The sequence below is a fragment of the Corvus hawaiiensis genome, chromosome 6 (assembly GCF_020740725.1).
Source record: "Corvus hawaiiensis isolate bCorHaw1 chromosome 6, bCorHaw1.pri.cur, whole genome shotgun sequence".
Lineage (NCBI taxonomy): Eukaryota > Metazoa > Chordata > Aves > Passeriformes > Corvidae > Corvus > Corvus hawaiiensis.
Genome location: NC_063218.1, coordinates 30,205,969 through 30,226,706, shown reverse-complemented (window position 1 = coordinate 30,226,706; position 20,738 = coordinate 30,205,969). Strand labels below are relative to the sequence as shown.

The 20,738-nt window shown below is 39.6% G+C and overlaps 1 protein-coding gene across 1 annotated transcript; it reads left to right on the top strand.

Moving 5' to 3' along the window:
- The first annotated feature begins 358 nt into the window (after positions 1–358).
- On the top strand, positions 359–5,707 carry ACTC1 (actin alpha cardiac muscle 1). The gene is made up of 7 exons (XM_048308234.1): positions 359–462; positions 1,028–1,176; positions 2,158–2,482; positions 3,140–3,301; positions 3,414–3,605; positions 4,838–5,019; positions 5,379–5,707. The coding sequence occupies exons 2-7, from the start codon at positions 1,048–1,050 to the stop codon at positions 5,520–5,522; spliced, it is 1,134 nt and encodes a 377-aa protein (XP_048164191.1). The 5' UTR covers positions 359–462; positions 1,028–1,047; the 3' UTR covers positions 5,523–5,707.
- Positions 5,708–20,738: the final 15,031 nt, after the last annotated feature.

The following is a 20,738-nucleotide window of genomic DNA, read 5'->3' as shown; positions in this document are numbered from 1 at the left end:
AAACACCCGTGCGGCTTCCCTCGCACCCTCCTCCGCCAAGCCCAAGCATCATGAGTTTGAGGCGCCGCACCTGGCGGGGCACCGGCGGGTGCTGACCCCGGGGCCCGAGCCGGGCTGCGGGCACGGCGGCACCTTCCCGGCCCCTGCCCGGCCCCTGCCCGGCGGCGCTGACCCCCGGGGGCTGCGCTGGGCTCCCTATTTGGCCATGCGGCGGCTGGGGCCGCGCTGCCCCGCGCCTGCCTTACATGGGCCGGCGGCCGCGCCGCGCCGGGGCTGGCCCGGCTCCATTCATGGCTGCGCGGCCGCTCAGTGGCGCGGAGCCGACCAAATAAGGAGAAGGTGGCTGCCCCGGCCCGCCGCGGCCCCGGACGACGCTGCCCCTAGGGGGGTATAAATTGGGGCGTCTCCGCCGAGCCAGCACCCAGGGTCTCCTCTGCCGCCCCCGCCGCCGGTGCTGGTTTGGTGAGTAGCGCGGCGGCACCCGCAGCCGCGCGGGGCGGGCAGGAGGCATTGGCGGGGTGGGGCGAGACGGGAGAGGATGGAATACTTGGGAGGGGTGGATGGGAGGCACCGCCGGGCGGCGGACGCCGGTGGTGCGGGTGCAGCCGGTGCCCGGGCCGTGCAGCTCCCGGCTGAGCGCTGTTTCCGCCGGGGACACCGCCCGGCCCCGGCCGCGCCCCGCGCTGCATCGGCCTTCGCCGCCCGCGAAGCGCTCTGGACAGGACAGATCTCTGCGATTTAAAAAGCTTTCCCTCCCTTTTCGGCCCGCGGCCCGAGGGATCCGCTAATGACGCCCTAATTGAGCGTCCTGCAAGCTGGGGCGGCTTTTAAAGCGGGGAGAAGAAAGCGGGTGACGGGTCCCGTTTAGAGCCCTGCCCACGAGTCGCGGAGCATCCTCCCGGGACGACTCAAATTTCCCGCTCCCGCCGCAGCAATCCGCGCCGGCAGTGCCCTCCGGGATGGCGAGAGGGAGGGCGCGGAGGGGCTGCCCGCGGGGCTCTGAGCGTGCCACCGTGCTGTTTTCCAGGTTTGAGCTTCCTTCCGAAGATGTGTGACGACGAGGAAACCACCGCACTGGTGTGCGACAATGGCTCGGGGCTGGTCAAGGCGGGCTTTGCCGGAGACGATGCCCCCAGGGCCGTTTTCCCGTCCATCGTCGGTCGCCCGAGGCACCAGGTAAATACCGAGGCAGGACAGAGCATCCCACTCTCTCTGGGCGTCGCCTCCACTTTCCCCTTCCATCAGTTCTTCCGCCCTGTACTAAATACCCCGCCCTCTCGTCTGCTCACCTCTTGCGATAGTACTGATGATACATTCCCAGGTCTGGCCAGTGTTTCCTTAACTTCCCTGTTTGGCTGTCCCATGCCTCCTTTTTCTCCTACAATTTCTTTGGGAAAAAGTTCATAAAGTTCATAATGCCTTTCTTTTTCTTTTTTTTTTCTTTTTCTTTTTTTTTTTTTAATTAAAACATTTGCAATTTTTTTAATCCTTGATAAATTACTGCTGAGGCTGCGTAGTAATATGGAGTATCTTCCTTCACTAGAATGCTAATTTCCCTCTGTATCTTCCTGTTTACAAACTCCTTTTCCTGCTTGTGACATTGTGCAGTTTACTTTCAGTCAAATTTTTGAAAGAAGCAACTGAAAATAAGAGGTGTATTATAAATGGGGAAAAATCCATTCATCTGATGGAAGGAAAAAAGATTTTATGAGAACACCTCAAATTCTGTTGACTTAATATTTTAAAAATGTTAAATTTATTTTCCCAAACAGCCTTTCTGGGGTGCGACTGCTTGCACCTTTCCTGAAAATAAGATCGTTAGAATTGCAGAATCATAGAATATCCTGGCTTGGAAGGGACCAACAAGGATTGTCAAAGTCCAGTTCCTGGCCCTGCATGGGACGGCCCTGGGAGTCACACCCTGTGCCTGAGAGCATTGTCCAAGCACTTCTTGAACTCGGTCAGACCCAGTGCTGTGACCACTTCGCTGGGGAGCCTGTTCCAGTTCCCAACCACCCTCTGGGTGAAGAACCTTTTTCTAATATCCACCTGAACCTCCCCTGACACAGCTTCATGCCAGTTGTCTGAGATGTGGTTTTTTGGGCTCTGTGATATTGCCTTCCTCAAATAATTCTCTTCTGTGTTTTCTTCTCTTAGGGTGTTATGGTTGGTATGGGTCAGAAAGATTCCTACGTGGGTGATGAAGCTCAGAGCAAAAGAGGTATCCTTACTTTGAAATATCCAATTGAACACGGCATCATCACCAACTGGGATGATATGGAAAAGATCTGGCACCACACTTTCTACAATGAACTCCGTGTGGCCCCTGAGGAACACCCTACATTGCTCACAGAAGCCCCCTTGAACCCTAAAGCTAACCGTGAAAAGATGACCCAGATAATGTTTGAGACCTTCAACGTGCCTGCTATGTATGTGGCAATCCAGGCTGTGCTGTCCCTGTATGCCTCTGGCCGTACAACAGGTAAAATAAACAAATAAACACCATTTAGATTCTATTTCCTTTCAGAAACTCTCCTTCCTTCCCATTCCAAATAGGAAAACACACCATAACTCATTCAAATTTACAGAAAAATAGGTATTTTTGGTTTTTAGCAATTAACAATAAGAGTAGCATAAAAGCCAGTATGAAATAGGCCCACAGTGCTCTTTCCATAGACTATCTGCATTGCTTTTGGAGAGGCACCATGGAGCTGACTCTGCCACTGCTTGTTGTGGCCCAAATGAGGAGACATTCCTGTAGGGTTACTGCAGTTGCAAAAGTGTTACACCAGTTTAAGGGTTTAAACTGGACCGAAAGACGCCAGTTATCAGATCAAGACAGTCACTGTTGCAAATATTCTTATTGGTCAGTGTAGTAGCAGTGGAAGACTGCTCTTATGGATTAGCTTAAAATATTAATGGAACAACTGTTCTGTGCAAAAATTCACACCAAACAAGAATGCTCAGGCAAGCAAAGGCAGAAAGAACTAGAAAGATCTTTGTGACTGAAAAAGAATTAATCTTCTTTATACTGCCTGAAAAATCCTTTATTTTGCTGTTTTTCTTGATACCTCCTGTGTCTAAGGACTCTAATCATTTGCTAGGTAATTCCAGCTGCTCTCTGACATTTGTCTCCCAGGTATTGTTCTTGATTCTGGAGATGGTGTCACCCACAATGTACCTATTTATGAAGGCTATGCCTTGCCTCATGCTATCATGCGTCTGGACCTGGCTGGCAGGGATCTGACTGACTACCTCATGAAGATCCTCACGGAGCGTGGCTACTCCTTCGTGACAACAGGTCAGTCCTTCAGCTTTTCCCTACTGTGAAAATCCTTGTGTATCTCTTGGCTGATCATCTTCTCTAGTATTGTGCTTATCCAAAGCTTGATTTGATTCTCCTATATCTACAGCTGAACGTGAGATTGTTCGTGATATCAAAGAGAAACTGTGCTATGTTGCACTGGACTTTGAGAATGAAATGGCCACTGCTGCCTCTTCCTCCTCTCTGGAAAAGAGCTATGAATTGCCCGATGGTCAGGTGATCACAATTGGTAATGAACGTTTCCGCTGCCCTGAAACCTTATTCCAGCCATCCTTTATTGGTAAGTGTTCCCAGGAAATTCTCCTTTCTGTAGGAGGTATGAATGAATCAGAAGGTTTGGAAGGTGCCCTGCTCCTCTTCCTGCTTCCTGCTAAATTTGGCACAAAATCAGACATGAATAAATATGATTTAGATGCTTTGGTTCCTGTAAGGTGGGCTTGATGTGAGCTCAATCTGGTAATTAGCTGAGTTTTGGGCTCTTGTTGCAAGTTTTAGATCAAGTTTTAGGGTCACAAATTTTTCATGATAAAACATACAGTTATAATATCATCATTAAGGAGTTGGACTCCATGATCTGTATGGGTCCCTTCCAGCTCAAGACATTTTATAATTCTGTGTCACTGATGGCAAGAATAGCTTTCAGTGCTGTATTTGCACTTACACTCGAAACAGTATCTATTTCCATGAAGAAGTAAAGTGTCAGAGAGGAGAAGGACATGGAGTGAAGGTGTGTGTATATTTATATGCACTGTAATTAAACATTACCATGGTCGAGATGGTAGGCTTTGCTGGTTATGCATGCAGCTGACGGGTACAGCAAATGTTTATACTCTTAAGTCCCAAGCAAAACATGCAGTTGTTCATGAGCTGACATCTTACCGTGGATCCAGTGTCAGCCCTTTCAGGCAGCACCTGTTAAAATTAATAAATTGGAATGCAACCTACAAACACTTGCTTCTTGTTTCTTTTTTCTTCTCATCAAGTACTAATATCTTATTCCATGTCGTGGTTATGTCTTGCCTTGATGATTCTGAATAGAATAGACTGAATTTTGAGTTGACTGAAGAAGAAGTTACTATTGTCTTCTTTATTTCCACTTTAGCTATTTGTGTTGTCTTCATTGCTGTCTTTACTATATTCCACTAATGCTTTTAGTGAGACTGACATAAACCAATACTCATGTTTTCTGTTTAGATACCCTTCCTCCATTGCCATATACTAAATGAGTTTATCTTGCATGTCTGCTTGTTCTCTCACTGTATATTTTGGGTCTCTTGCCTTTGCTCATGCATTATGATTGTTACCTTTTCTGACAAATAATGTTAATTTTCTAAGTTAGTTTTGTAATTCTATTTTTTTATATTTTTCTGTAACGCTTTATAATCAGTAATTATTTTTACGAGAAAAAGGCCATAGAAGTTTATATTAATGATGAGGAGAAATGCCACAGTTTTGTCTCATGAAGAACCCTTGTATAATTTACTGGCCTACTGTCTTTTTTTTTTTCTCAAGGTATGGAATCTGCTGGTATCCATGAAACTACCTACAACAGTATCATGAAGTGTGATATTGATATCCGTAAGGACCTCTATGCTAACAACGTCCTCTCAGGTGGTACAACAATGTACCCTGGCATTGCTGATCGCATGCAGAAAGAAATCACCGCTCTTGCTCCTAGCACTATGAAGATCAAGGTAAGGAATTTGACTCGGTGTTATAAAATGTGGATAAAGATGGGGACAATGTGTACTTCATTAAACTGGGATATAGGAACAACTCAAAATGAGATCAACAGCTGATGGACAAATGAGCAGAAATTCCATTTGATCAGAATAATTATGTTGGTTAGAATCAAGTGTTAGAAAAGAAGAAAATATGATTACAGATTTTTTTAATACATTACATGTGTTGTAAGAGCTGCTGAAGATCAATACTGTTATAGAAAAGTTCTTTACTTGCTTAAAGAAATACCTAGCGGTTTGATTGACTATGAGCATTGATGATATGGATTCGTTGTTCAGAAATGAAGATTTTTTGCTTTTCTTTATCCTAGATCATTGCCCCTCCTGAACGCAAGTACTCTGTCTGGATTGGTGGCTCCATTCTAGCATCTCTGTCCACCTTCCAGCAAATGTGGATCAGCAAACAGGAGTATGATGAAGCTGGTCCATCCATTGTACACCGCAAGTGCTTCTAAGCACTTCCCCCCTCAATTTACTTCCCACTCAGGATGAGGACAGTATGCTTCTTGGAGTCTTCTGGCAAACCTTCCCGAACTCTTCAGTCATTGTACAGTTTGTTTACACACCCGTGCAATTTATTTGTGCTTCTAATATTTATTGCTTTATAAATAAACGAGATCTGGGACTTGCAACCTACAAAGTATTGTCTTTTGTTTCATTTTAAGTATTTTTTGGTCCAAAAAAATGAGACTAAACCCCTAGGGTTTTGAAACTCCCATGAAACCTATGAATACTTTTATTGCATCCATGTCCTAACTGATGTAGGCATGTTAGGTCATGGTGTTCTATTAGTAAGAATTTACACTTTATAGTTTTAATTTTGAAACTTGAAACAAAAGAAGCAATATATTTCAAGGCTAATAAAGAAAAAACCTTGAGGGTAGACCCAGTTAAGTGGAACAAGTGAAAGGAAACCTCTCATAGTCAGTTTAGAAAGATTCTTCTTTTGCATTTATTGTAACCCAGACATTTTAATATTCATTTATTGAAAGCCAAAGCTTCTGTGAAAGAATTACGTTAATACATTTAGAATGAGATTTATAAATAATTATCTCTGTCCTAAAGAGTCATACAATTGTTTTCTGTCAGCTATAAATATTTATGACAAAACATTAATTAAAACTGACGGCCTACTCATCTTCCCCTATCTCTTCAAAGCCAGAGATAAGGAAGTGAAGTCTTTATTGTACTAATGCACAAGAATCAAACTTTTGCTGTATAAACATACAATTATTAAAATCACAATTACTTTCACATCATCATTCATATGTCTTAGGCAATTTTTAATCCTTAATCTCTGCTGTCCTTTCTTGCTATTTGACCCAGATACTAGTCATAAATTGCACAGTCTCCACGAGCATTTGTGTTCCTCACCAAGACTTCTTAAAACTGGGCTCTTTGATTTTTTTTTTTTTTTTTCCAAAAAGTAGTAACTAAAAAGGAAGTACAGAACAATCTGGGACATTTTCATAAAATGGAACCAATCGGTGTTATAGTTTGAACTATGTACAGACTGGAACATGCCTAAATTTGATTTAAGAAACCAGTGCATGTAGCAAGCTGTGTATGTATGTAGTTAGCTGTCATCTCACCTGTTTGAAAAGATAAGATTTTATGCTAATTTTATAATCCAATGCTAATTAAAAAAAATATTTTACACATTTATCGGGAAACTTTCTGTTCTTCTTAGCTCTTATTTTCTTGAAAAGCATTAAAACTAGTCATTAGGTGTGATCTGTGATTATACAGAACCAATTTTACCCTTTGAAAATATGAAGATATATTTAGTTTTTGTCTCCAATTTACTTATCATTAGAAGACATTTTACTGGGGGAGTGCTGTAATTTCCTACTATCCCCTTGCAATTGAAATATTGAAATATTTCTAGATATTTTTGGGGTTGGGCAGAGAAGTTGGGTGGAATTGTCAAATATAAAAAAATTTAAACATAAATATGACATTTAAAACATTTTACTATTTGGACATGCATTTAAATATTTTAGGCAAACATAAAAATGAAATTTTAAAAGCATGAAAATTTAAACGTAAATATGAAATACTCATTCTAATAGTGCAGTATTACTGAAATGTTGCTGCAAATAGGCTTTTTCACAATAAAATACAAATTTATTAACCTGTGAATCTGTTAAGGGAAAGTCAACAGCCTCCACTGTTCTCCAGAAGGTTCCCACAGACAGTAATTATTCTGAAGTTCATACCATGGAGAAATTTTGTATATCTTGAAAACATGGGAACTCTTCCAGGTGTCTGACCAACACAGATGTTTGCCAATGACTTTTGCATATCGTTGTTCAGAACTATTGCACTTTTTTTACTTGTCTTGCTTGCTAATTTGAAAGATTTGGCTGGGCAGAAAGGTTATCTCAGGTATTAGTGTGAATTAATAGGGTGAAACTGGACATAAATTGCAACTAATCAGAGCTTAAAATGTTAAGCAAGTATGCAAAGGGCATGCTACGTCAGCCCCTGTGGATGCCTGCCTTGACTGGCTCTGACTGATGGGTCAGGAACGGCAGGCAACAGTTGGTACCACATTCCCAGCTCTGATCAGGGGTTCACCACTGAGCATGTGGGCAGGAGCAGGGAATTGAAGGAAGCCACTGGCTGCCTGACTGATGGAAAAATTCCTTCCACAGGCATTTTGGGGTTTGTAATTCACAGTTTGTTGATATGGATATGAGCAGCAAGGATTGTACAAAATAGTCATGTGCTTGCATATAGGTAGGACAGGACTAAAAAATTATCAATGCCTTACCCTTTTCCTCGTCTTACAGTGGTTTTCCAGAGGCATTAATTTTTAGTACAATAGTCCCAGATTTGGCCATTGGAAATTATGTATTCCCACTCAATGCAGTGAAAACTAGTAATTCAATTATATGGGAATTATAATAACAATTTCTGGAGACAAAAACTAGATATAATTTGATTGAGACAAATTTGAATGTTAAATCACATGATCTAGGATTCAAAATACTGGTAAGAGAGGCCACTGTTAAACTTTACCTTCTGTTTACATTTTACAAGACTTAATGTGTTATACATTTTGCATGCAAAATTAAGATGGTGGAGTGGGATGCAGAAACTAACTGCAGAGCACCTACATGACAGGTAAAACTATTTTGAATATTCCTTGAAAAAGGTAGATTAAAAAATATCTGCATCCAAATCCTGTTGTGATCAAGTCTTCACCTCTGAAACACCTCAGCTAATGAAGACAATGACATTAATTTGAAGACTAAAGGAACCCAGCTAACCTTCACTGCTTTTGATGAGATGCCCTTTCAATGGAAGAATAAAAATTAATGTTTAGCCAAATTACAGATTCAACACACGCATTTTGAAAAGCAGTGTGAATATGTGGCAAAAGGTCTGTCTGCCACACTGAAGGGTGTCTTGTTATTTGACTTTGCAGCTCCTTACTGCTCTGTATGTACAGTGGAGAGGAAGGAATTCTGTGGAAGGCAGTCTGACGTGATTTTTAAGCTACATAAAGAAGTTTATTCAGTAAGAAGGGCTAAATAGTATTAAGAAATACTGACATACATCAGTAAGAGTTGAGACAAAATCTTATTGCCTGTCCTGGCAGCCAGAACAACACTGCCCAGTACTTATGCTTTTGACTCAAGGGCATTGAGGTATTACCACTGCTGGCTGACCCTCACAGAAAACTTTCCTTGTAGATTGACAAGCATTTGAGGAGTATTGAGAATTATGATCAAAACACAATACTTTTAATATCTATATGAAGTATGTGCTAAGGATCTGAAAGTACTGTGATTCTGGTTTAAAAGATTTTTTTTTTTTTTTTTTTTTTTTTTTTTTTTTTTTTTTTTGACAGGAAATAAGGAGATGTTTCAGAACTCATTTGTTTGTGCTTAAAGGTTACTTAAAAAACTGGTGGTAGAGTCACAAATTTGATAGAGTTGTCTACTTTGCACTAATCTTCTCTTAAAAGGCTGTTTTATCTAAAGCCTTAAGAAAGTCAGCCTGAGGCAAATCACTAATAGGAAAATTTTTAGCTTGAATACTGTAGAGTGATAATTTTTTTAAATATAGAATGAGAGGGTTTTATACTTAGAAAACATTAGATGACTCTAAATATATGTGACAGATTAATCTACAATACTAACACTAAAAAAAAAAAAAATAGATAAAAACCTTCTGGTTGGATAAATGTATACGAGGCCTGAGCAGAAATTGATGCTTGCTTCCAGTAACAGCCGAACCCTGTCCTACCCTGAAGCAACCTGCAACAGAAGTCTCTGTGACTATCAAGACACAAGAAAAAGAATAAAATATTATAAAATTTATTAGTAAATCTCACTTGTTACACTTCAGAACGAAGCAATTCAGGCAGTTAATATACTACCAATTACCTTTGCTTTTTCTCCTGAGGATGGCTACAATTGCTGAAACATAGAAAGTCAGCATACAGAAATGTTAATTATTGAAAAAATGTTATAATGCTGCTATATAATTAAAGGATGGATTTAATTTATTATTAGGCTGTCCTGTGTGAATAATATTGGATGAAATTAATATAGTAGGCATTAGCACAAGTTGATACACCTGGTGGCAGTTTTATATTTCGTCATAAAGGTAGAATTCACAAAATACAGTATATATGTTGTCTACCAAATACAGGGTAGTATGCTCTTGTAGCATTGTATGAGTTGTATTTTAGAAACATTTTTAACTAGGAGTATGTATGTATGTTCATACAGAGAAAAAAGTGGGTGAGGCATAGCATAAAGCTGCATTGACATGTAACGTGTAAATGATACAATAAGTCTGGGAAGGTACCAAACAAGATGAAGGTAACAAAGCAGTAAGAAAGAGCTTAAAGATTAGTTAGTTCTAAGCCCTGCAGGTTTAGATCACCAGAAAGGGTGATTAAGATTATCATTGACATTATCATTGTCAATGGTAATGAGGACTACTTGAGCTTTCTTTCCAAGGTCCCAAATGCCTTAGGAGTTACATTTTGCCTTCTGGATATGCTTTTGAAACAAGGTGACGCTCAAAGGGAAATTGAGGAGCTCCTGAATGTTAGAGAGGGCCTCCAACTCCAGCTCTTCTAGAGAGAGTGGAAATGCAGCAGCTCAGCAACTCCTGCCGCACGTGTATCCCCCTCCTGCAGCTCTCTGTAGCCGGTTGTGGCTGCCTCAGCTGAGAAAGCAAACATGGCAAGTGTAGCTGACTGCCTTCAGGGAAGGAAAGGGTCTGGGAGGCACAGATTACTGGGCCAGTAGTTGTGGGGACATCTTCCACGGCATCCAGAAGCACAGTGATTTTACAGTAGCTGCTATCAAGGAAAGAATCAAAATGTAGGGACTACAAGCCATATCCTCAGGTTTATGTAATAGATGAGTTCTGACACTAAATTTCACATTATTTCTTATTTATTTTTTATTTTGATTATATAAACTATTTTCAAGACACAGACTTATATCTTCAAAAACCATTGCTATTTTATATTAAAAAAACAAACCAAACCAAACCGAACCCCAAACCTAAAGAGAATAAGAATCATTACCTTAAACAAGAAAATTGTCTACTTTGGGTCTGTGTGTATATGTGTGTTTACAATGCTCTGATTCTCTGATAAGTCAGAGGGGAGAATTCTTTCAGAAATAGAAATCTCAGCAGATTTTAAAGACAAACCATTGAACAAGTCAAAAGAAAAAAAAAAAAACCTACTTCTTTAGCATGAATTATGTCATGAATTTAGCACCTAAACTGAGTGATCCTTGCTTGTCAAGAAACACCACCTACAAGGAAACGTCGTTTTCCACCAATTAAATCAAGGCCATTCTGTATCTGTAATTTTACTTTGGGTAAAAGGTTAAAAGGAATCATCTCCTTCCCAGTCTTCTACTACTGTCTGGTTAACCAGCAGACATTTTTCTTGTACTAAACTTGTGGCTTCATTATCTAATGTTTTAGTTTGACAATTTGAGTAACTGGTTATTGAAATTAATGTCATTAGCCTGTCAAGTTACTAATTCAACACTGGTTTTGAATTCATTACCATATTGTTTCCTTCATCATTAAAGCACTGGTCTCCTAGAAAACAGCCTTTTTGTATATGCAGAAATGTGAAAAATACTATCTCTGGGTTTATTCTTACAAATGCTTGATCATTTTTTGATCCATATTTAAAAAGCAAAATGTATTTGCAGGGATGAATATGTAGTAGCTATTTAATGTATGGCTTACTAAATGTCACAATCTGTTGTCAGATACTACAAAATGCCCAGATATACCTTTAACTTGTAATACACTGTATTGTAAAAACTAGAACCTTTAATATGTGATGCAGTAATTTACAAAAATGATCTTAGGCCTTACTAGTCATACTGGTGTGGAAATAATTTCAGATTTATTTTTAATTTAATTCGAGCTCTCTTGTGCAGCTCAGCTCTGTATGGCAACCAGACAAACTGCAGAAATGCAGTAGTTTTTGATCTTTTGCCCATACATTTTGGCAGTTAAATTGAAGGGAATTTGAAAGAGACTTGCATGAAATTGTTATCTTCACTGTACATAGGAAAATGAGTTACTATGCTATTGATGGTGATATTTTCTTTCTTACCTTTATTTCTGGATTCTCCAAACTTTTTGCTGTAATAATATACACACATATATATATACACAAACACATGCATACAGAAATATATTCATACATATTTGTGCATGCATATGCATACAGATATTTTCCCTAAGCCTTCTCTTTAACTTTGAAATGGAAGAGGATCCCTGACTTGGTAACTAGTTTCAGAGACTCCATCTGTACCATACAGCAAATGAGTACTCCTCACTGGAGATTTAGTATAGTTGAAGTTGGAAAGGAAAATATTTCTGGTCAGAAACATCACAGAGATATTTTAGTAAGACAAAACTGTGAATATTTTGTAGCCTTGTTCCTAAGACAGAAGTTAATTCCTGATTTAGTTTTGTGCTCATAGAAAAACCTCAGAATGCCAGAATTTTGAGATCAGAACTGAAGTGTTTTTAGTGACAATGTGAAATACTCTTTCCTTCTTACAACCGACACCCAAAAAGTGCCACAGAGATAAGATTTTCAGATGTAACCTGAATACATCATATACTGCTGAAAGTATAAAAAATGCCCAGAGAAAATGTATGCAATATCTGGTGTCACATTCTGTGTTTTAATGGCTGCAGCAATAGTTTTGCAGACTTTTACTTCAGATGAAACATATTGTCATCTGTTGTCATTAAACTTTTTCTGCCATTACATTTCAACTAAGATCATGAATTCTGTCCATCATACTGGCACCTAACAGAAATAAGAAACTACATTCTGACCTTCTTTTTGTAAATAAAAAGCATATGAAATCATCAGGAATAGTAAGTATCCTGCAGGCTCCTCTTTCTGCAAGAGATATACAAAGGGTTCCATTGCTTATACAAAGTTAATATATTGACATTGAAAATGCTGTAAGGCTATTTCTTGTATAAGAAATTATACAGAGAGAGTGATTGTGCAATCTCCTAATAGGGTCATGTGGTGACAGAGGGACAGTGGGTGCTATTAAAAGCTTGACATTTATCACTCACAGTGTTTAAATTTATCATGGAATTTGTGGCATTTGCCAATCTAAGTATAGAGAATGCCACAAATACCACAGAACAGATAAATACTGCTATGCAAAACCCAACAATCTGCTGGTGGTTCTTTGCTAAACCTACAGCGCTCTCTATTCTGGAAATGTGTTGCAGGTGCTACTGGCTGGAATTTCTCAGTATGAAAAAGAAAAAAAAAATGTTTGTTATGCTTTTATTTTCCTTTATCTTGACTATTTAGACTAAAAGGCTTTTTGAATAGGAAATTTTTCAGTGTTTCTGTCTGTAGCCTCCAGAACAATGGAGTCCCCATCAAAGTTTAAGTGTCCTAAAGCTAACAAAAACCAGATCATGGAGTAGCACTTTGTGTTATAGTTTAGTGGTGGTATTTGGGCAAAGGTTGGATTCTATGACCTTGGAGGTCTTTTTAAACCTTTATGATCTGATGATGCTATGGCATATCATTCACACAGACAAAATGTACATGACAGTACACGAATTTTATGAGATGTTCTATTGGAAAATACATCATGTAATCTGTGATGAACAACTGTGGAATTCCTGTTGGAAAAAAATTACTTCAGCAGAATGTTGTTCTCTAGGACTCTGAGCTCTAGAGCTCTGTCTAAATCTTGAAGGACAGAATTGATATAATCAATCACACTGTACACTTGCTCTAAGAAACACACAAAAGTCACCATTACTTTTTTTGCAATAACTGCAGAAAAGACATTAAGATAAAGTAGTACTTAACGGAGCTATATTTTCTTCACCTAACAAAGCAGCTTTAATGGTTGGTGGTAGAGGAGATAAAGGCTTTGCCATTGTCTTAAGGCTTATGGAGTCTAGGCACCCAAATCCAATTTGTACCTTGGAAGATATTGTTTCTTGACTTCTCTTTCCCACGTTCACAGGGTGAGCATGAAATGGACAGCTGCTCTCAAGTCGTAGCAGCAGGTGCAGTTCTGTCCTTTCTTGGCTGAAGGAGGTGCTGTGGTGCTAAAGCAACAACTCTCACAGGTGTAAATTCTGTAAAGGGTATTTTGCTACAGCTTAAGAAAGTGAGGCAAAACGTTGAAAGAATGTGTCCATAGTTGTGACCAAGTTCTTCATCTTTGGCAATGACGTGTGTTTGATTCCTTAATGGGAGTCTACCCTTATAGGACAGACCTAAGCCTAGAGTTAGATAATTTCCCTGCCATGCAGCTATTGAGACTGGCTATTTGATTATCGCTTAAGTTTTTGAATGCATCTGGTTACAGCAGATGGCACTGAAGAGTGTATAATGAAATTCCCAGGCTATCAACAAGACCTGTGTGTCACAAGCCACTCCTGCTGTTAGTTCATGACATGAGCTCTTCACATGAATTTGCTATTCTCTCCCAAATTCCCCAGTCTTTCCCACAACCACAACATTCACATTGCCTGGTGAAAGCAATGGAGGGCTCTAGGCTAGGGAAAGAGGGTACTGTATCCAGCGTCAGAAATTTCTGTAATAATTTAAAATTTACATTCATAGGTAAGTTGAATCATAGGTAAGTTGACCTTTTAAAAAATCTCTTTAAGACTGGAATGTATTTTGATTCAGTAAGTATTTTTTTTTGAGGATTAGAACTTCAGATATAACTTAAATGCAGAAAGAAATGGCTGCGCTGTATTCTTAGGTCCATTAAAAAAAAGATAGTAGGGCCAAAATCTCAGGTCAGATAAATTTAAACACTGCTCTTGTTTTGATGCTGTTGATACTAGTAGGGCTGCATAAAGTAGGTGAGGGTATGGATATTTTCCAAACATGTGGTTTTTTCTTCCCATGCTGTAAATCTCCAGTGCATGCATACCTTTAATTTAATTATTTTGATATATACACTTGATACATTTATCTGACCAACCCTCCCAGTGAAAACATAACATCTTATTTATGATGTCAAAATCAATGTCTTTACACTATACTTTCCCCATCCTTCCCTCCCCAGTCTTCTTAAAAACTGAAGAAAATCACATTATTGAGAAGGGCTGATCATAAGAGCAACTTTTCAAAAGAGGAAACTCAGACCCTGCTCCCTGTTTGAGGATGTTTCTCTGATCACAGTGCAGGAAGGAGGCTTGCCACCCAATTTAGTCAATCTTGTTGGCCTCATCGTGTTTCAGAGTGAAACATGCTGTGTTAAGTTGTATTTTCCATTCAACAGGAGCTCTGCCTACACTGTGTGTATGACTCATCCACCTGTCTAGTTGGTGTTCTTTGGATTAATTGATCTATCTTTGAGCTCATGTTTTCTCTCATGCCTTGTTTGTTTTCGTGGCAGTCATATTTGGATTTCACACATTTATTTTTGCTGTGCATTGTGCCTTCAAACCCAAGGAACAGTTTGCACTGACATTTCAGGTAGCATGATTCTGGACTTTGATAACTAGTTGGTGTAATTAAACTAAATATGCTTCACAAATATTTATTAAAGCCCTGTGGGATTGGCTGTCATTTTTTTCCCTTCCCCTTTGCACTAGCATTCCTGTGAGCCTTTTCCCTTTGTAATACAGTTTCTGTCCCAAGGCTGATCCTTCAGGCCAAGGAAATGGATAAAATTATGAAATGTATCAAAAAACCCTAATGAAAAAATTATATCAATATCCCTTTTTTTTTTATTGATTGAAATATGTTTTAAACAGATGAAGCCTTTAAGTGTTTATCAGAAAATACTTGAATCCCCTCGCCTGGATTTTATCCACTAAAACTGTAGGATGGATATACTTATACAGTGAAACCAGGGCTGGAAAACAACTGATTTATACTTTTTAAGATCAGGAGAGGGTTGGTTTTGAGAAAACACTGGGGAGCTTCATCTCACCATGACATCTTGAAACTCCCATCTCTAAATTCTCTTCGTGTAATTTTCATCTATTTTAAGCATGCAAAAATCCTTATTGAATATAAAGCTTAGGAGTCCTCTGGTCCTTCTGGCTTTTTGATTTTTTCTTTTTAGGCAAAAGGAAGCCTCTGGGATGCAACAAGTCCTTCACGGATTCATTCTTAGAAGTTTCCACCAGGAAGTATGTGTTTCATCATGCTTCTGTGCAGTAAATCAGGATGGGGAAAGGGAGAGTTACTGTCTGGGATGCAACAAGTCCTTCACGGATTCATTCTTAGAAGTTTCCACCAGGAAGTATGTGTTTCATCATGCCTCTGTGCAGTAAATCAGGATGGGGAAAGGGAGAGTTACTGTCCCATGTTAGGAGGTATGACCCCCTTATGGGCTTGAATACAGTCTGAGTGACTCTGTCATGTGGAATTTGTGGGTGAAATGGAGATATTCTGTAAAGGGTTATTGATGAAAATATAATTATTTTATTTCTTTTATTGTGTTCTGGCAGGTAGGGACACACAGACACATACAGATGTAAGACATGCTTCAAAACCTGAAAAAAACCCAGAAAACATAGATAAAACTTGATGTAATGTTGGCAATACATCTTAGTAACTGGTAAAAATCAATAGCTGGTAAAAATGTTTACGATATAAACTATTTACCCGTCTGCATGTAAATATAAATATATGACGTTTACACTCCACTGAAGCCTTTGAAGTTCAACTGACAAATATTTTAAAGACTCTGTGGTTCAGGCTCTAGTTTAGGTGTTTAGCCACACAAGAGGTGTGTAGTGTAGTCCTTCAGCTTCCTTTGATCCTCAGCAAGGTGTAGAGCTGGGCAAGCACAAGTGGGAAACATACCCAGGGATGACTCAAACAGATGCTTGGTGCTACTGGTAGAGTGAGCCAGCCTGCCCACCCCAGGCCACAGATCCTGGGAATTGATAGAGTAATGGAAGATTCATCTCTCCATGCTGTTTCCCACTCATAGAACATAGATTTAGGTTAACGAAATCACGGAGCAAGGTACCATGACAAATTTTCTTTTTCTTTTTTTTTTTTTTCCTATAAATCAATGATAGTTTGGTCAAGTTTATCAGAGGAAAACAATTCTCACATTCTTACAGGAAAGTGTGAAAGGGGTTGCAAACATAGCAGAGCAGAATTTTAAAATCTAAAATGCCAAGTAAATACCTGATTCAAATGAGGACAGATTTGCACAGGATGTACACAAATCAGTGCAGCCCTTGAGCAACTCTAACCTATGCAAGAAATTATGTGCGTTTCACTGTCATCTAGAAAAAGAAACTGTAACTCCCAATATTATAGCAACATTACACATAATGCTGATTTGTCTTTTTCTTAAAAACACAGAAATAAATCATACACATTTGCAGCTGTCCCACAATGTTTTATGAATGATTGAATTTTTCTTTTTCTCTTGTTGTGTCACAGATTCCTGCAATACTGTTGAAAGTAAACCACCTCTAATAGATTCTGAAAAATATAGTTATGAGTAGAATATTTCAGAACATGAAAATTTTCAGAAAATCTTTAGGTAACCATTCAATTTGCTGTGAAATAAAAGAAATCAATATTCTGAATTTGATTTTGCCCCATTTTGAAATGGAAACATTACAAAAAATTAATGAAGTACTCATCCTGGAAATCTTTTTCTTTAGGAAAGATTAACAAATGGTGTTATGAAAACAGAGCATGTTGCACGGCACTGAGCAGATGCTGTTTGTTAGTAACAGTTGTGGAACTCACAAAAATGCCAGTTTAAATCACCACCTGTGAAATTTCAGATGTGCATGATTGGGATGGGTCTGGGAAAGTGTTCTGGCTCTAGAAATTGGTAATTTCCAGTACAAGTGCATAGCTCTATATACTAGATTAAAGATTCTAGACTAAAAAAACTGGCAGTACAGAATATTTATAAACTTACATTAATTTGAAAATAAATTTAAAAAAATTATTTCATGAGCTCCACAAAATGTGTCAGATTCTTTCCTCAAACCCATGACTATATACTCTTGATTCATATGTACTAATGTCACTGCAAGTCAAAATTCAATATATTTTGCCTGGAATCTTACCTGGGACAAAATCTTAAATCTTGTGGAATTTAAATATATTTTCCCCACAGAACCCTTTTAACTCATTTCAGTAATCTTATAGGAGAGGATTCATAGAGAATTCCTATGGGTGGGTTTGCCTTTGCTTAATCCAAACTGTCTTCCCTAACACATTCCTCATATGCAGTATGGGGGACTTTATCCCCTTCTGTGGTAAGCATGTTCTGACTGACCAGGGCCAGCACGAATGATGGAGCCTCTAGTGATAATTAACCAGGTGGCCTTCACTACAATGTAAATCTCAAGATTTGAAGGTCCCACTGCCCACTGCTTTCAGTGTGGTTTGTAACAGTCCAATGTACCATTCAGTTTTCCCAGAGGCTGCTGTATGGCAGAGAATATGACACATCCAGTCAATACCATACTCTCTGGCACAGGTGTCTAATGTCTATGAGGTTATTTTGAAAATGAGTCCCATTATCCAGCTCTATTCTCTCAGGGGTAGCATGCCTCCACAGGACTTGCTTTTCAAGGCCCAGGATGGTATTTCAGGCAGTAGCATGTGGCACAGAATAGGTCTCCAACCATCCCGTGGTTGCTTCCACCATGGTCAGCACACAGCACTTGCCTTGGCAGGCTCAGGGAAGGGTGATGTGAACAATCTGCCAGGCCTCCCCATGCTTATTTTGACCATTAGCCCCCACACAACAGGGTGATGCCCACCCACTTGGCCTGATTGATTGCAGTGCATATTTCACAGTTACAGATAACCTGTGAGATATTTTCTATGGTTAAGTCCACCCCTCAGTGTCCTGGGTTGCAGTGTATTCTATTACCGTCCTCAGGAGCCGTTGAAACCAGGTGGGGCAGTGTTTCCTTGCCTCCTCCCCCCAGACTATCTTTCTGTTAATTGCCCATCATTGTCCTGCCGCCTGACTCAGAGATAACTCCCTCCGGACTATCTTCTGTTAATGAGCCTAATCAACACTTGGCCTCATGACTCATCATCCCATTGTGAGATGCTCCACCCAGAGGGAGGAACCAAGCATCCCATCGTGGATATAATCTGGGACTCTGACCACCAGAGGCAATGCCTTTCCACTGGATTTCCAGAGGACAGGAGCTACACAGCTACCCCTGGACCTTCTGAGGAGGAGCAGACCCTTTGTTTCTACAGGATCACCGCTTCAGGAGGACTGCAACCACCATTCTACCAGACTGCCACCACCACCCTGACTAACAGGGTGCCAGGTTGTATCCTAACTCTGTCAGTTTAACCCAGTGTTATCCGCTTTTATTGTTTTTTTTTTCTTTCCCCCTCTTTTTATTTCCCTATTAAATTGTTATTCTGACTTGGTGTCTCCCACTAGTTTGTTTTCAAACTAGCACACTCAGTCATGAGCCCATCTGGATGTTGCATCTCTTCCCTGATGACCTGAGGTGTCGTGGGCCCACCAAGCCAGAAATAATTCACCCTTATGTTGTCAGTCCAGATCCACCTGAAACACTTTAATCTTGGCAGCCCAATCCACCTGTCCATTGTGGTGTTCTTCAGTAGCCCGACTCCGGGGTACATGTGCATCTCACGATGTACTTTTACAGCAAACTTCTCTACCTGGGCAGTGATGTTTTGCCAAAATTCAGTAGCCCAGAACGTTTACCTCTGCTCTGCCAATTGGTCCAGCCACCCCCACAGAACACTTGCTACCATCCATGTCTCAGAGTAGGGGTAGTGTGCTGGCCATTTCTCTTGTTAAGTGATGTCCAAATCCAGCTGGATGGCTTTCAGCTCTGCATCCTGACTTGATCCACCTTGTCCCTCAACAGCTTCTGTCTCACTGCATAGGACTCTCCAGCCAGGACACACATGCTTTAATACAAACATCTGTGCACCCATGAATATGGCTTGTATGCATTTATACCTCATGTATCTGTATAGAATTAATAAAAAATATATTTCACGAATTTTTATTACAACTGCAGAATCTTTGAATCACAGAAGGATTAAAAACCCTCTGCATTTCTTACTGAGCTCCTGCTTTTTCACTCCCGTTCACTGACATACTTTACTTTCAAGTCAATCACTTGACTGCCCTAGATATTTCAAGAGATTGTTTCAGCCTGGCTTCTGAAGGGAAGCTTTAATGTAATGTGAATTCCCTTCTGTGGCTGGTGAGATGGGGAGGGAGACAACAGGAGTGAGGGGCACCCGGAATACTGAAGACATATGGTGGTGTAGCAATCAAAACAAAGGAAAAGAACTCTGCAGTAAATCACGTCACTGAACTGAAAGCAGCTGGGAGCACAGAGATTCAGCCTTTGGTTGAAGACAAATGTAGACAGGGCAGAGATAAACAGTAGCACTGAAAAAGGTGCTTGATGTAATGCATTCATACTGAAATACTGAAGCATGATTTCTCACAGTTTATTTTCTTTTTTTGTATGGAATAGGAGACGCATCAAAATGCTGGCAGGAGTTCCATTATAGCTGACTCTTTTCTTATTACTGGATCTTATTTTTTTGTTGCTCTGGGTATTCTGAAGCATTCACAACTTTTTCATAATTCATATTCTGCCATAGGAAATTTTAAAATATTCTGGTGCAAATAATATCTTCAAGGTTTTAAAATTCTGGCTCATCTAAAGCCAGTGGGAATTGCCATTAGTACAATGAAAATTTACTACCACATGATGAAGATATTATGATATAATATAAATTTTTTAAAAGATATTATTACCGTGAAATTTAATTATATTTCTTCTGATAAAAATCTGATGGAAAATTTGATGGAAAAGCAAAAAATAGGGTTTGCCAAACTGAGTCTCACAATACTCTGCATTTGCTCTGGCATGCTGGCTGTGTAATCAGCTGGTATTTTAGCACAATGCCCTAATCAGTTATATTGGGCTACATATATTTTGAAATAAGTATCTTTGAAAGAATAGACTCAAGGAATAAAATCATTTGTTCAATGATGAAAAAATTTCACTCCCATATTGAATTAAATATATTAGTATGTAGATATTTTTTGCAACCTTAAAATGTGTACTAAATCTGTTTATAGTGGAATCCTTCATACTCTTTTCTGTCCAAGTTATTTTTGAAAGGCTCTTTC

Bases quoted from the DNA above. Each gene is read 5' to 3' on its own strand.
- ACTC1 (XM_048308234.1), top strand. From the start codon at position 1,048: ATGTGTGACGACGAGGAAACCACCGCACTGGTGTGCGACAATGGCTCG. The intron at 3,302-3,413 runs GTCAGTCCTTCA...CTATATCTACAG, and splicing joins CTACTCCTTCGTGACAACAG to CTGAACGTGAGATTGTTCGT. The intron at 5,020-5,378 runs GTAAGGAATTTG...TCTTTATCCTAG, and splicing joins CTAGCACTATGAAGATCAAG to ATCATTGCCCCTCCTGAACG.